The 15,275-nt window shown below is 44.7% G+C and overlaps 2 protein-coding genes across 2 annotated transcripts in view; both read right to left on the bottom strand.

Moving 5' to 3' along the window:
- The window catches only part of snrnp27 (small nuclear ribonucleoprotein 27 (U4/U6.U5)), a 193,561-nt gene that overhangs the window by 142,314 nt on the left and 35,972 nt on the right, over positions 1–15,275 (bottom strand). The gene's annotated exons all lie outside the window — the stretch shown is intronic.
- zgc:65851 (uncharacterized protein LOC321113 homolog) lies at positions 6,127–11,559 on the bottom strand. Its single transcript, XM_052067013.1, has 4 exons — positions 10,511–11,559; positions 8,730–9,047; positions 8,450–8,574; positions 6,127–7,969 (listed from the first exon to the last, which is right to left on the bottom strand). The coding sequence occupies exons 1-4, from the start codon at positions 11,258–11,260 to the stop codon at positions 7,630–7,632; spliced, it is 1,533 nt and encodes a 510-aa protein (XP_051922973.1). The 5' UTR covers positions 11,261–11,559; the 3' UTR covers positions 6,127–7,629.

The raw sequence follows: 15,275 nt of genomic DNA, 5'->3' as shown, positions 1-15,275 counted from the left end.
GAGAAAACCCATGCAAGGCCGGGGAGAAGATGCAAACTCCACACAGGGAGGCCGGAGCTGGAATCGAACCCGGTACCTCTGCACTGTGAAGCCGACGTGCTAACCACTGGACTACCGGGCCGCCAATTCATTTTCAATGACCTCGAAATGTTTTTTCGTTTTTTTTCATTTGGATTTTTAAAAAGCCTGAGTTCATAAACATATACTCACCGTTATCCATCCATTATATCTATTATCTCAACCGCTTGTCCTCACGAGGGTCCCGGGCCTGTTAGAGCCTATCTCCGCTGTTTATGGGCAGTATACATGCCGGATTTGTATGTGGGATCGATTCCCATTTAGTGATGGTGTGAATGTGGGTGTGCATGATTGTTTGTCACTATACATGCCCTGCGACTGACTGGTGACCAGTTCAGGATGTAGTCTGCTGGGTTAGGCTCCAGCAACTCCCCTGCGACCCTGTTCAGAATAAGCGGTGTTGAAAATGGATGGATGGATGTTTGCACTGTCATTCATTGATGAACCATCAGACGTTGACGGACTGTTCCATCCCAGGGACGGAATGCACATTGCTGCAAACTATCTCATTGTGATACAGAAAGTAAAAGACAGCATAGCACAAAGACAAAAAAAGCATAGAAATTTGAGCATGGGAAAATCTCCTTAGTGCTTAGGAAAAATTGTAAATCCACATCATAATAATTCTTTTCACTTTCAATGAGCTATTTCAGAAAAGTGGTTGATGTAATGCTTCACGCATTTCCCTTAATTAGAAAAAAGTCAACATTCACCTTGGGAAAAAAAGTCGAATCGACATGTATAGAAATGGGCTTGACATATTTTGACCAATTGTTTAGCTATTTTAAATGTAAAGACTTACACGATGAACCAATGTTAAAATGTTGTGGGGTGGGAGACAATTCAAACAGAAAACGGATGGAGATCGATATGTAATGGAGAGATACTCGATCTGTACCTGATAAAGTTGGCACGCTGAAGTTACAGCAGTGTGTGATGTTACAACCAAAGAGTGAACATCTTGTTTGGGCTAAGCTTCCCGCCTCTGAACCGATATCCGTTGGCAGCGCGATCATAATTGAAACAACTCAATCATGGTGCAGATCCAGAAAGATCCTGGTTGGCAGGATTATTGCACCGATTTGGGGCAATGGATAACTCCCAGTCGAGGGTCATCAACCCGTCTAGTGAACAAGCGGTGTTAAAAAGGTACCAGGTACACAAAGCTGGCATATGTGTTTCTCTGCATTGCTGCTGAGGAGTTGTCTGAGCCAGACAACATCCAAATTTTCTCCCAATCTGTTATGCATGCTGCGAGGCCAAGTTCCAACTTGGACTACATGATCTGGACTTGGATGCGTGTGCTGTGTCTGACATGTGGGGAGACAAACTATTCCAAAACATTGAGAGACATGAATCAGTCTTTTCACGTAAAAGGATGGAATGTGGGGAGGCCTCTGACTTTGTCCACAAGATACACCTGGTGGATGAGAGGCCATTCCGCCTGTCTTATCGGAGAGTGCTGCCAAGTCAATATGAGAAGCTGAGAATGGCTGGAACAAAAGATGAGATGGAAGAAAAGGGCATCATTTGGAAATCCACTAGTGAATATGCGTCTCCATTGGTTCTAGTGTGGAAGAAGAATAGGGATTTGCACATCTGCCCGGGTTTCAGGTGCCTTAATACGGGGACACAGCCGAATGCTCACCCACTCCCCCCATCAGGGTGATGCTCTTGCTGCACTTGGGGGAAATGTCTTCTTCTCCACCACGGACCTCACCTCAGGATTCTATAACGTGCCCCTGTTTGAGGATCACAAGAAGTACCGTAGACTGCTTTTTCGTCTCCTTCTGGCCTGCACGAATATAACCCGATGCCAGAGGGTTTATCCAACAGCCCGGCTACATTCATGCGGATGATGCTTTACATTTTCTGGAACAAGAACTTCACTCGCCTTTTGTTCTATCTTGACGATCTCATGGTCTTTGGTTCGACAGAACAGATTGCGCTTATGCGATTGGAAATGGTTTTCTCCTGCTTGAAGAACCAGAACCTCAGGCTAGCGCCGAAGAAGTGTCACTTTCATCGGAGATCTGTGAAGTTCCTCTGCCATGTCAGAGTCAGGGGTACAGACGGACCCCAGAATTGTGGAAGCTATAAACAAGGTGCAGGTGTCCGACTTGATGGACAGTGATGACAAGGTCTTACTTGGGGATGGTGCTACAGTATCAGCACTTTATTGAGGATTGCTCCTTCAAGGCTAAGCCCTTTTTCAAGCTCCTTTCAGGCCAGGGAACTGGTGGTAGAGCCATATGAGGGGCAAAGCCTGAATTTCACCCTTCAAGTCATGTGAAGTTGAGAGTGGAGGACTGGACCACCAAGTGTCAAAATGCCTTTGAGACCTTGAAGCACGATCTGTCACATATAGATAGATAGATAGATAGATAGATAGATAGATAGATAGATAGATAGATAGATAGATAGATAGATAGATAGATAGATAGATAGATAGATAGATAGATAGATAGATAGATAGATAGATAGATAGATAGATAGATAGATAGATAGATTTTGATTTTTTTCCGAAAGGGTTTTGATAATTAATTGGAAAGAAAAAAAAAATATTCCACTGTAGTTTTCATTTTTACCACCAAGTGGCAGCAAGAGTTCGTTGAGTGCTGCAAAGGAGCGTTTGCCTTGGCTTGTTTACAGGCGTGTCAGCAGTTAGTTATAAATACTTAATTGCTCGTTAAAACAGAAATGAGCACGAATGGGTCGGATGCTGCAGATCCATTCAATATTATCTGAAATCGCAAAGCAGGGTGTTAACTTGGTTTGCAGTCTGTGTGTTGATAGCCATCGTTTGATATGCACACACACACGCAAACACACAAACCCACACCCGCGCGCACACACACCCACGCACCCGCGCGCACACACACACATACACACATGATTCGGACTGCAGTGATTATAACTGTGGCTCCTCATCCTCAATGCAGTGTGACGTGGTGGACATTGTGCAGTGTACAGACTGAATAGTCAATCTCGCACTCTGCTGTGGGCCCAAGACTAGTGATATCCTACTTCTGCACAATGGATGACAAAAACAGCAGTTTTTTTGGCATGGGCTCTTTCGTAGCTCCTCCAGTTCTGCAGGGCTATGGGACATCTGCAATGCAGAATTCTATATATAGCAGTGGAGGTAGAGGGCAAGAGCGAGAGAGACAGACAGACAGAAGGATGGAGGGGTGTTGGTGGGGAGAAGATGACACCTAAACAAAATAAGAGTCATGTCTACATTAACTATTTTTTTCCTCGTCTCACCGCCCCCCCCCCCCCCCCCCCTCGGGTGGTGTCCGTCCCTCATTCAGCTCGGGTCCTCTACCAGAGGCCAGGAAGCTTGAGGGTTCTGCGCAGTATCCTTGCTCTTCCCAGCACTGCACATTTCTGGACTGAGATGTCCGTTGTTGTTCCCGGGATCTGTTGCAACCACTCATCTAGTTTGGGGGTCACTACCCCGAGTGCTCCGACCACCACAGGCACGACTGTCACCTTTACCTTCCAGGCTCTCTCCAGCTCCTCACTGAGCCCTTGGTATTTCTCGAGTTTCTCATGTTCCTTCTTCCTGATGTTTCCTTCACTTGGGACCGCTACATCCACTACAACGGCTTTCCTCTGCCTTTTATCTATGATCACGATATCTGGTTGGTTCGCCATTACCATCTTGTCAGTCTGGATTTGGAAGTCCCACAGGATCTTCGCTCTGTCATTCTTCACCACCTTCGTAGGTGTTTCCCATTTTGACCTTGGGGTTTCCAGTCCATACAGATGTTTCGGTAGACTATGCCACTATGCTATTTTTAGAACAGGGGTGTCAAAGTCATTTTTGTTGCGGGCCACATTGGAGTCACCATTTCCCTTGGAGGACCATTATGACTGTCAAACCATATCATGAAGTCAAGAATAGTGGTTTATTCAACGATCGTTGAAGTGACTGTGATTGGGACTCTGGTCACAAGAAAATGCTTAAAATATGTTATTTATTACATATGAGAATTTGAAATTTTGCAATATTCTAGTAAGCATCAATCATGGAATTTGACATGATTGATTTGCTTTCGCAGGCCACATAAAATGATGTGGCGGGCCAGATCTGGCCCTCGGGCCTTGACTTTGACACCTGTGTTCTAGACGGATGTTCTAGAGACAGGTGCCCAAGTGTCCATTTGTAAGTCAGCACATAGTACATAAGGTCACTTGGGACACTGGTCAGTAAGTAAGTCAGTATGTTTCAGTCACCTAAAATCATATTGCAAAGTGTCAGTGAGGACGAGGATTGCAAACGCATCCCCACAACACTAAATCTGCTGAGTGAAGCACACGAAGCGCCACCACCAGATCAAGGGCATTGCTTCAGCAAGCAACACACGAGATGCCTACAAAATGGCATTGATCCAACCTCTGAATTTTCAATGAATCTGCTCACTTTCACATCAATATCCTCGCTTCGCAGGCCCGTAACTGCGTCATTGCACTCCAGGTGTCACATGCATTGACACAGGAAGATTTGAACACCCTCTCAAAACAAATGAAACTCCACTGGACTACGACATTCATCCATCCATCCATTACCTGAACCACTTTATACTCACGAGGGTTGCGGGCATACTCAGGGCATACATTATCTTCCTGTGCAGAAGTCCTTTTTTATCGCACCCGGACTTGTGCATTTTTCATTTATGGTCATTCTACCGTCCAGACGTCTGACACACCCGCTGGAAGTAAGCTGTGTATGAATTCATACACAGTTAAAAGATACATTTTTCAGTGACTGCGAAAGTCATCTAGAATTCACGGAACATGAATTTCCTTCAAGACTTTTGAAGAACATTGAAATAAGTGAAAAAGGTTATAGGCGTTGTTTGAATTTGAAAATGCGGGACGGAATATGTGTGCTGCCGCACCGGGTTAGGGAGGCTATAGAGGGCCATTAGAAATTTGTCGAGCCCACCTTCAGCAACCCTAGCTTTATTAATTGATTGATTTACATTTAAAACAAACTTAAGTTCATAAGTTTCAGTTCTATTCCAATACTATTCCGGTGTCTGTGTTTGTGATTGGGGGGTTCTTTCAGTAACTTGCTCATTAGCGGCGAAGTCAGAAATAATATCCAAGCGCGTTATGTTTGACTGCGACTGTTCGATACTTAGAGCGTTGCTTAAATTTGTCGTTCGACTATTCAGAGTGCACCAAAAAGCTGCGAGGCACGAGGCGCTCCAACTGAGGGCACGGTGCACCAATGCTGGCTCTGTCTCAAAAATCTGTGTCGCCTCAGCAATTTTCAGCAATTTATTTGATGTTCTGTATTGAAAAACACTTTTGTAGTCTGTTAACTATCGTAGCTCACACGTACCGTTTTAAAGTGCTTCCCTTGGCCATCTAGATTCCTATTCTTTGCCCGTGCCCTCGGTGAATGGTACATGAAACAAACTCTGAATGAGAATAATGAGAACGATAAAAGATATAGCGCTACAGTTCTGATCATAAGCTGCAATTGCTAACAACTTCCGGTGACGCAAGTCACACACCACCGTAAGTTAAAGATTTATGCGCTTTATTTTATTTAATTTTAGTTTTATACTTTTTATGAAAATGAGACTGATAAATGATTAGGGTGCAGTGTACATTAACACAAAAAATATATTACTACCAAGCACAAAGTCACACAAATGGTTGTTTTTTTCGGGATCGACTTGGCCAGTCCACGATCTACCGGTCGATCGTGATCGACATAATGGGCACCCCTGGTATATGTGTTTTGTGACTTCTTGCCACTTCCCTAAAACCAAATTTAAGTTTGCATGGTGAGAATATGCTGGTCATCAAAAAGTTCCAAGTTCTGAGGGTGATTCTTTTCCAGTTCAGATGGTGAGAAAAGACAGGTCAGGTCTGTGCAATCTGATTACAATGCAAATTTTTAGGAATATCTTTGGGGGAGCAAAAAAATGAAAATGACACCTAAGGTTTATGCAAAGATGCGACACACATCTTTGTACGTGTTTCTAGAGAGGCTCATACCAGAAGAGAAAAAAGTCGCAGGACATGTTTGGATCATAAATGGCTTTATTTGGCTTTGAGAGAAATATCTCTGCGCATTAGCTAGCAGCATGTACAGTCACAGTTATTTACAAAGCAGATGAACTGGGAAAGTGTCAGTACTCCTGTTCTACCTCAGCGTTAAGTACGACAGCGGGTGAGGCTGTGTTGTAGTTTATAGTTTCAGTTATGGTTAAGGCAAGTTGAAATTGAACACACAACAAGCAAATAATGATTAGCAACCATGGGTGCAGTATTCAAGCTCTGAGAATCAGGCCATGCATCGTTTCATTCATTTGTCAAGGAGAAGGTAGCAAGGCGCAAGCAAGTGGGACATGATGAACGGTGCCGTGACTGACACTTGAGATTGGAGTAAAACAACAACAACAATAAAAGGTTGAGATGAAAATAGCCCTTGGACGTCCCATCGAATCATGAACCATCTGCCACTTGCAGTCTGAGTGGAGGGCTGTCAGTGTCACTGTCAGCTGCCTGCCACTCAGCCATGCTCACAACGTTACATTCAACAAAAATACGACCATGATTTTTTGACAAACACACTTCAACTCGGTTGGTTCTCACAAAGAAAGAAAGAACAGAAAGGAAGCGGGTAAATAAATCGAAGGAACATACTTGAAAAATGACATGTAACGATAAACTGTACATGTGGTTTGTGTTTCACTCCGTTTCGTTTTTTGAATATGCACACACAGACAGTTTGGTCTGACCAACTTCTTCATTCAAGCAAATAAACACACCAGAAAGTATGTATACTATATGAGTAGCAATCATTGCTGCATTTTGGCATTGGGATGAAAAGACAAAAAGGTAAATGGCTACGAATGGTCGACTGTAAATGCTGACTTTTGTTTTGTTTTCACATTGTATAGCGTGATGAGGACGCGACACTGATACCAGGGAGGAAGATCGCTCTTTAATTGTGGGACATACAAGGTTGGACCCAAATGGAAGCAATTCATTCTGCTTTACAATCCAGAATGACAAGCGGATGTTACGCAGTGAGCTGGTACTACTACTATTGCCCCCACGCCCCAAAAATAAAAGGCCAGGCCGTCAACTTTTAACTGTCAAAATCTAATAGCACCGTAAAAGTTGGACTGGCTTTTCGTGTCATGCTTTGTGCATTTGTCTTCAAATGTGTGCTATGGTATGTGCAGTTTTTATTTTGAGGGTTTGATTTTTCTTAATGGTTGTGATTGGCACATCAATTGCTTTCGTAGAGAAAATGATCTCTTTACGTCCTGATACTATCTGATCAAGTGTAGATGCATTTCATTCAGATGCTGATTCAGCTACCGCCATCTAAATTCATCATCTTTTACAGGAACACCTCGCAAAGAGACGAAACCGACAGAAAAATAGAAAGGTGTGTGTGTGTGTGTTTGTGCAAGCGCGCATGCGTGCGTGTGTAATTCGTCACTATAGCTTACAAGCAGGAGCAATGAGAAATGATGATGATGATGATGAAGAAGAAGAAACTACACAAGCAGTTTAGTTCTTGCTGGTCTTCTCAGTGGGGCTCTCCTTCTTCTTCTGCTTCTCATCCTTCCCTTTTGGCTTCTCCTCCTCTTCTTCCTCCTCATCCTCCTCAGCATCACCTCCCTCCTGGTCGGCTCCCTCGTCGTCATCCTCTCCCTCCTCCTCATTCTCCTCAACCTCGTCCTGCTTATCCTCTTCTTCTCCCTCCTCTTCCTCCTCCTCTGGTTTGGACTTCCTGTAGGCTCCCAGGGAGTACGTGCGGGACGACATGTAGGAGAAGCCGGGGTAACCGGACTGCACCATGGCACCACCGATGGAGCTGAGGCGGCACTCCTCGCCTTCCAGCAGTTTCCTATACACCCAAGGACCAGTGTAATAGATTACACCGCTTGACATCATTTTAAGGCAGCAAACTTTGGTAGCATTTTCAGTTGGGCAATTCAACTGAATGCTTTTCTGAAAATTGGCTTTTATACAACAAAGAGAGAAGAGTTTACAGAACTTTTATTGAACACCAATTTCAAGATATAATTCACAACACCTTGCTGCTATAAATGTCAGTAATTTATATTTTAAAGTTTTTGCAACTTAAATTCAATATTTCAGGCCCCCCAAAATGAATTGATTGATTGATTGATTGATTGATTGATTGATTGATTGATTGATTGATTGATTGATTGATTGATTGATTGATTGATTTAGAGTGAACTCTACATCTAGATGAGTTGACTATCAAGCCTCCCGACTGCGCTTTGCCACAAACTGAATTGATTGTTGCACGATAGGCGACGCTGCTACTAACAATGGCGGTATTGTTAGGAAAGTTTCAAACCTGTAAGCGGCTATTTCAATGTCAAGTGCCATTTTGACATTGAGCAGATCCTGGTATTCGCGCAGGTGACGGGACATTTCTCCTTTGGTACTGCGCAGTGCAGCCTCCAGCTGCTGAATGGTGTCCTATAAACACATGCATTGGCATATGGTCAAGCGAAACATCGAAGGAGGTGATCATCCATATAGCAGCTAAGAACTGCATTCAGCAGGGCTGTGCAGTGTTCGAATTTTGTGAATTTTAGTCGGAATCGTTAAATACTTCCTGTCTTCCCCCCTACCTGCATGTCTCCAATTTCATTGTTGTGACGATCCTCCATCTCAGCAATCTGCCGCTCGAGGGCCTCATTATGGCCCCTGAGGGCCTCAATCTCCAGGGTGCGGGCTTGCACCTGCCTGCGGTACTCGGTCAGCTCCTCCTTGGAGTGCTTGATGGCATCCTGGTTGCGAGCAGCGGCCTCGGTCACCGTTGCAAACTTGGAACGATACCATTCCTCTGCCTGGGCCTGGTTCCTACATGACAGGTTCTCATACTGAGCCCTGATGTCCTTCAGAGCTGCAGCCAGGTCCGGTTTGCTCATGTCCATCTCCACTGATACCTGGACAGAAGAGGGTTCAAGGGTTCTATTGTTTGGTTTTCAAAGGCATTCTAGATTCAGATGTTATAATAGCAATGTTGGAGGCACTAAGTATAGTCTAGTTGATGTTGCTTGCGTTGCATTGCTTCATCAAGATCATTAAGATGCGCCTAACTGGTCAGTGAATGTGCATTTGATCTATGTGCTAATGAGTTGAATTGTTGCTGGGTGGATTGTTGGAGGACTGAATTGAATGCATCACTGCTGACTCGAGCTTCTGCTGTGCAGTCACAAGTTTACATGGCGAAAAATTGCTTGTGGCGAAATGGCAATACCCTGGAGAAATCAACCTGCAACAACCATCTCTCACTATATTGACTCCACTATAAGTTACATTTACTCACAGAGGTCTCGAATTTTCCTTGCTTTAAACGTGATTGTACAATACCAGATGAATACCAGATTAAAAGTGGGAGTAAATCATATATTTTGAATTTATTGCTGCAGTGAAACCTTGTTTTTTTTAATGTTTATTACTGTGCTGCTAGTAAAATAGCTCCTTTTTTAGAAGTTGTGAAGAGCAAGTCAGGGGGGCCTGTCCTGACTACTGCGCCTCGGGGAGACCACACCCTTCAATGATGCATTATTTCTGCGCATTTTTCAACCCTCCCTCCTCTTTATCACTCCCCTCTTCTCAAATCTAACTGATTTGTTCCCTTAGAACACAGGTGTCAAATCCAAGGCCCAGATCTGGCCCGCCACATCATTTTATGTGGCCCGCGAAACCAAATCAAAGATGGTAACTTCATGATGCTTCCGAAAATCTTTACCAACATTTCAAATTCTCATTTGTAATAGGTACGAGTGATACTGTAAGCATTTTCTTGGTTTCAGTCATCAAGACCCTAAAATCTGCCCCGTGACAAAATGAGTTTAGAACTATCAATACAATCAAAAGTTAAAATGTCTTTCTGTATTGCTCAGTAATGTAGGATTCACATTTCCGTATGATATACAGTACACCGTTTCTTAAATGAACACAACTCTGCCAGTGCTGTGACTGTTTTTGTATTGGATAATATGTACGGGATAGCTAGCTAGCTTCTGCTAGATAGATAGATAGATGAGGTTCTACATCTAGAAGTTGTCACCGGTCATAAGAGCTTGTTGTAAAAAGGGTGGGACCACGGATCTGAAACATAGTGAACTGCCATAGCCTACCATAAGGTGGCTTGAGTGCGCATTAATTCAATAAGGCAGAATGCGTCAAATCGCGATTTTAAAAAACGGCTGGGTGGTTTATTTACATTCCAGCACGGTACAATATTAGCTAATGTAGCATCTGTACAATATTAAAATGCAATGCGCAGCAGAGCTGCAGTGCCTTTATGGGACACTACAATATTGTGCTTTATATCGGGCTCGTAAAGTTGGCAAACTGGAATGAAACGAAGTATAGGCGGTGCGCGTAAGGCGACGCCTACCTGCGTGGCCTGCAGGGACGACTGCATCTCTTGCAGCTCCTCCTCGTGAACTTTCCTCAGGAAAGCGATCTCATCCAGCAGCGACTCGACTTTCTTCTCGAGCTCCAGGCGCGCCAAGGTGGCGTCGTCCACGTCCTTGCGGTAGCCCTTCAAGGTGTTCTCCGCCTCCTCCCGCAACCTGGTCTCCTCGTCGAGCTTCTCCCGCAGGCGCTCCAGAGCGTCGTTCATCTGGACGCAGTCCAGGTGCATCTGGTTCTTCTCCTGGGTCAGCTCCTCGACGCGCGCGCGGAGCTCGCGGATCTCCTGCTCGTAGAGCTCGTGAAGGCGCGACGGCTCGTTGTTGCGTTGCCGCAGCAACGTCACCTCCGCCTCGAGAACTTTGTTCTGCTGCTCCAGGTTGTGCACTTTCTCGATGAAGGACACGAAGCGGTCGTTGAGCCCCTGCAGTTGTTCCTTCTCGTTGGTTCGTATGATTTTGAATTCGTTGGTGACCGCCGTGGACTGGCTCAGGTCCACCAGGGAGTCCTGCATGGACGAGGAGAAGACGCGACCGGGCGCGGCGCTCCTGCGGTAGCTGCTGGACGAGATGACCGCGGGGGAGCCATAGGTGCGACTGCGGTACCCCGAGGAGTGCACACGGGACGGGCTGCTGCTGATGCTACTGATCATCCCCGCACGCCCGGCACGCGGGGCATCGCCGAATATCTTCCGATAGGAACTGCTGCTATACATTTCACTTGAGTAGCTCATGTTTTCTTAGCCACTTGCTGGTGCGTGCCGAGCCGTAAAAGTGGAGCGAGTGTGAGACACAAAGTGAGTTCAAGCGCGCTGTGCGTGCAGTGATCGAGTTCCACGCAGGTACTTTTATAGGGAGGGGCGCCTGCGCATCATCTGACGCAGAAACAACGGTAGAGGGGATGGATGGATGCGGGAGCAGCGATTTGGGAGGGGACCTGCTATCCCGTGCAGATTCCTCCACCCTCTTGGGACACAAGAATTCACTCATTCAGCGCCTCTTTGCTCTAGTGTCACCCAAGTACCGACATGCAACTCGACAAACCAAAACACTTGGGACACGTGTGTGCATCTTAAAATTCACTCTCAACGTGACGATATGTCATTGCAAGCAGGTGATGACAAAAAATAAAATAAAATAATAGACTTTCTCATTGCCACCAGGCGACTTGACATCCCTGGTGTGCTTGTGGTTCTTTTATCCGCTGTCATTGCAGAAATGGGATCGATGTGGGGCCCACAGCTGTGCGCCGGGGTGCGTTTTGTGATACTGCAGTCTGCCCCCACCCCTTCTGTCCCCTTCCTCTGCATTGAGACAAACATTTTTATGATATGCTCTCACACTCCCCTGGAATGTGAAAACTTGCATATGCGTTTCTGCTTAAGAGGGGATGTAGTGTACCACCAAACATTTGATTGTTGCTTGATATTTACCAGTTTTTACTTGATTATTAATGACTGTCATTGGAGTGCATCCTGCCTACCACCCGATGACAGCCGTGATAGGGTCCAGCACGCCTGTGATGTGACCGTTGTGAAGATAAGCGGTTTGGAAAATTATGGTTATTAATTAACGTCAACTAACATTTCTCTCTCACAGGATTATACCATTTAAGTGCAGCCAGTGTCTACACTGAGTGTCACAAAACAATTCATTATGGATTGTAACCCCAAGGTCATGGCATCAATAATATTCAGTCATCCGATGACATTGAAGTGATGTCTAAATCTGTTTTTGGCCTTGGTCCTTGTCCAGGCTGGTTTTGAGATGAGACCACACCCATGCACTCACACACAGCCTACAGCCTTGCCACCTCGATACAATGAGGATGAGCCATTGCAAAGTCACTGGAAATAACTTTTAAACAATATTTCCAATGTACAGTACATTAAATGATCAACCGTAATTGTCTCCATACGTTTTATTTATGATTCTATGCAATTTATCCAATAGGAGGAAGCAAACACTCATTGCTCCATCATTGTTTCCACACATGCCCAAATAATCTTCACACTTGGACGCTTTTCATGCAATCATCATGTCGGAGTATTCCCACTTCATGTTTGATTATTCTTATGCATCCACTCATGTGGCCATTCATATAAGGTAGACACAGTATAATGTGGATTTAGTTCATTACTTTTGTTGGTTGGAAGGCATTGGGCCAATTCTAGATCGGTTGGCCAACGAAAGTAAAGGGAGTAACAATCAGAGATAGTATGCAGTGTTGCAGGGAGTGGTGGTGAAACAAGCGCCAGCTGAAGAGGTGGGGTGGCGCGTGGGCTGACAGTGACTCAGCAGGATGGGAAAAGTCGCTGCTTGCTGGTACTACCTATCATCCACTCACAAGCACACCCACCATACTCTCTATGCAGTTACTAATAGACATGGTCAAGAGATACCACAGTTATTGGATTCATTCAGTTAACAAACAAATAAAAACAAACAAATATGATCAAATCACCAAAGCCAAAATACAGCTGTGACATTAGCAAAAAAAGCACTCAGGCACTATGATGTCATTTTCAGTTGACAGTAAGTGTGGCAGTACAAGGCAAAATGAAAGCCCCTTAAATAGATTTTAAAAAGGTGGATTTTTCTGCTTAATTCATATTCCACAAACACAATGTTAATCGGAATACTGTGTTTGGACTAGTGTAGAGTAGTATAAAGTAAAGTATAAAGTAATACTTTATAGAATATAAAGTATTACTTTATTTTTTAAAATCTGACTTCCCATCTAATGAAAGAAAAACTCGAATTAATAATAACCATCCATCCATCCATTTTCTAATCCGCTTATCATCAAAAGGGTCGCCGGTGTGCCGGAGCCTATCCGAGCTGTCATAGTAGTAGGTGTCATAAACCCTGAACTGGTTGCAAGCCAACCGCAGGACACACGTAAACAAACAACCATCAGCGCTCACACTCACACCTCGGGAGCATTTAGAGCAGGCATGTCCAGTTCTGGGCCTGGAGGGCCGCCGTCCTGCCTGCTTTCCATCTCTCTTGGCTGCGACACACCTGATTCTCATCATCTAGCTCTGGAGCAGCATTAGAACATTCCTCATTATTTGAGTCAGGTGTGTTGCTCCTGGGAGAGCTGGAAAACAGGCAGGACAGCGGCCCTTGAGGACCGACTTTGGACACCCCTGATTTAGAGTCTTTCATTAACCTGCCACGCATGTTTTTGGAATGATGGGAGGAAAGCAGAGTGCATTTCATGAGCCCTGATCTAAATCCTATTGAACATCTTGAAGAGGTGAAACATGCCGCCTGGAGAAACCACCCTTCAAATCTTCGACAACGTCATCAGTTTGCTCATGAAGAGTGGGCAAAAATACCCGCTGGGAGATATAGAAGTCAGATTTAGCGTTATAAAAATCATTTGTAGTAGTTTTTTTCAAAAGGTTGTGGGAGGTGGGATGTGGTCTGTTAATTATAACCATAATTTTTGTTCGGCCCCGTTTCATTTGTTTGTTTGCTTTTTAAAAAAATAATTATCCTGAACAATTCAAAAGCAATGTCTGATTTTCATTGGGTAATTGTATTATTATTATTTCAGAAACCGAGGGGTACACAAATAAGAAAGTCCGTGGACTATTTTGACACGCAGACCCAGTTGTCAGAGGTGTTATTCAGTCACCAACAAGAAGATGGTGCTGTCCTTCCAGCAGACACTCTTGGCGTTGTCAGCGCTTTCTGAAAAATGGTGGACAGCAACGCCCCTCCTGCATACAGATAATCCATGTCGAAAATACACAGACGTAAACAGACGTGATGGTTGTTTACAAAAGGAAACCAGCAGTGTATTTTAGTATTCATGTTGTTGGGGTTCTTAGAATGTGTGATTATATATATATATATATATATATATATATATATGAGCGGCTGGATAGCTCAGTTGGTAAGGCATACGGGAGACGGTGGTTCGAATCCTGCTTGGGGCAAAAAAATGAGCACATAACACCATCCAGTGTGGGTCCTTGGGCAAGATCCTTCACGCTAATGCCTACCTCATACAATGATGAGAGACAATAAAATGAATGACATGCCGGCTCAGACGTCGCCCGGCCAAACAAGGTCTGCGTCAAGTGCTGGGGAACCAGAGCACCTTGATGAAAAATGGGCTACTGGAACAAAGCTGAGATGCGATAACATGGCTCTGTTGGAATGCTACTACTCAAGCAACCCTAGTCAGAGGGGTTACATGCAGAGAATGTGGGCTAAATGGTTACTTCGAAACCCACAGTCACGGTTGACCAAGAAACAACTAGTAGCTCAGTGTTCTAACATCCACAAACGGCAACTGCTGTCGCAACTTGAGATCGATGAGGTACAACGCAGGTTCCATGGTGAAGGGCCCCAGGCTGCCAGATCAGAGGAGGAGGTCATACCAGAGATTGGGAGGCAAGCCCCAATGAATGCAGATGATGAGATTGGGTGGCCAGCCCCAATGAATGAAATGCTGAGCGAGGCAGCAACTGACCTGAAAGCTAAGATCATTGGCGAGAATGAAAGCTGGGCAACCTAGAAACCGATTACAACGGCTATGTGAAGTACCACCTGAAAGTCTCATGGAAAGTTTGAATGCAGCACTGAGGGCGATCCCGACCGTAACGATCACGGAAACCAATGAGCTGATATACGCTTCAGCATCAGTGATCCTTTAGATGCTTGGCTATAAGAGCAACCATGGAAGCCATGAGATACGTTACCCACCATGGAAAAGATGGTTGGAGGCTAAGA

Source organism: Hippocampus zosterae, chromosome 6 (genome assembly GCF_025434085.1).
Source record: "Hippocampus zosterae strain Florida chromosome 6, ASM2543408v3, whole genome shotgun sequence".
In the NCBI taxonomy this organism is placed as follows: Eukaryota; Metazoa; Chordata; class Actinopteri; order Syngnathiformes; family Syngnathidae; genus Hippocampus; species Hippocampus zosterae.
This window is presented reverse-complemented; position numbering and strand designations above follow the sequence as displayed.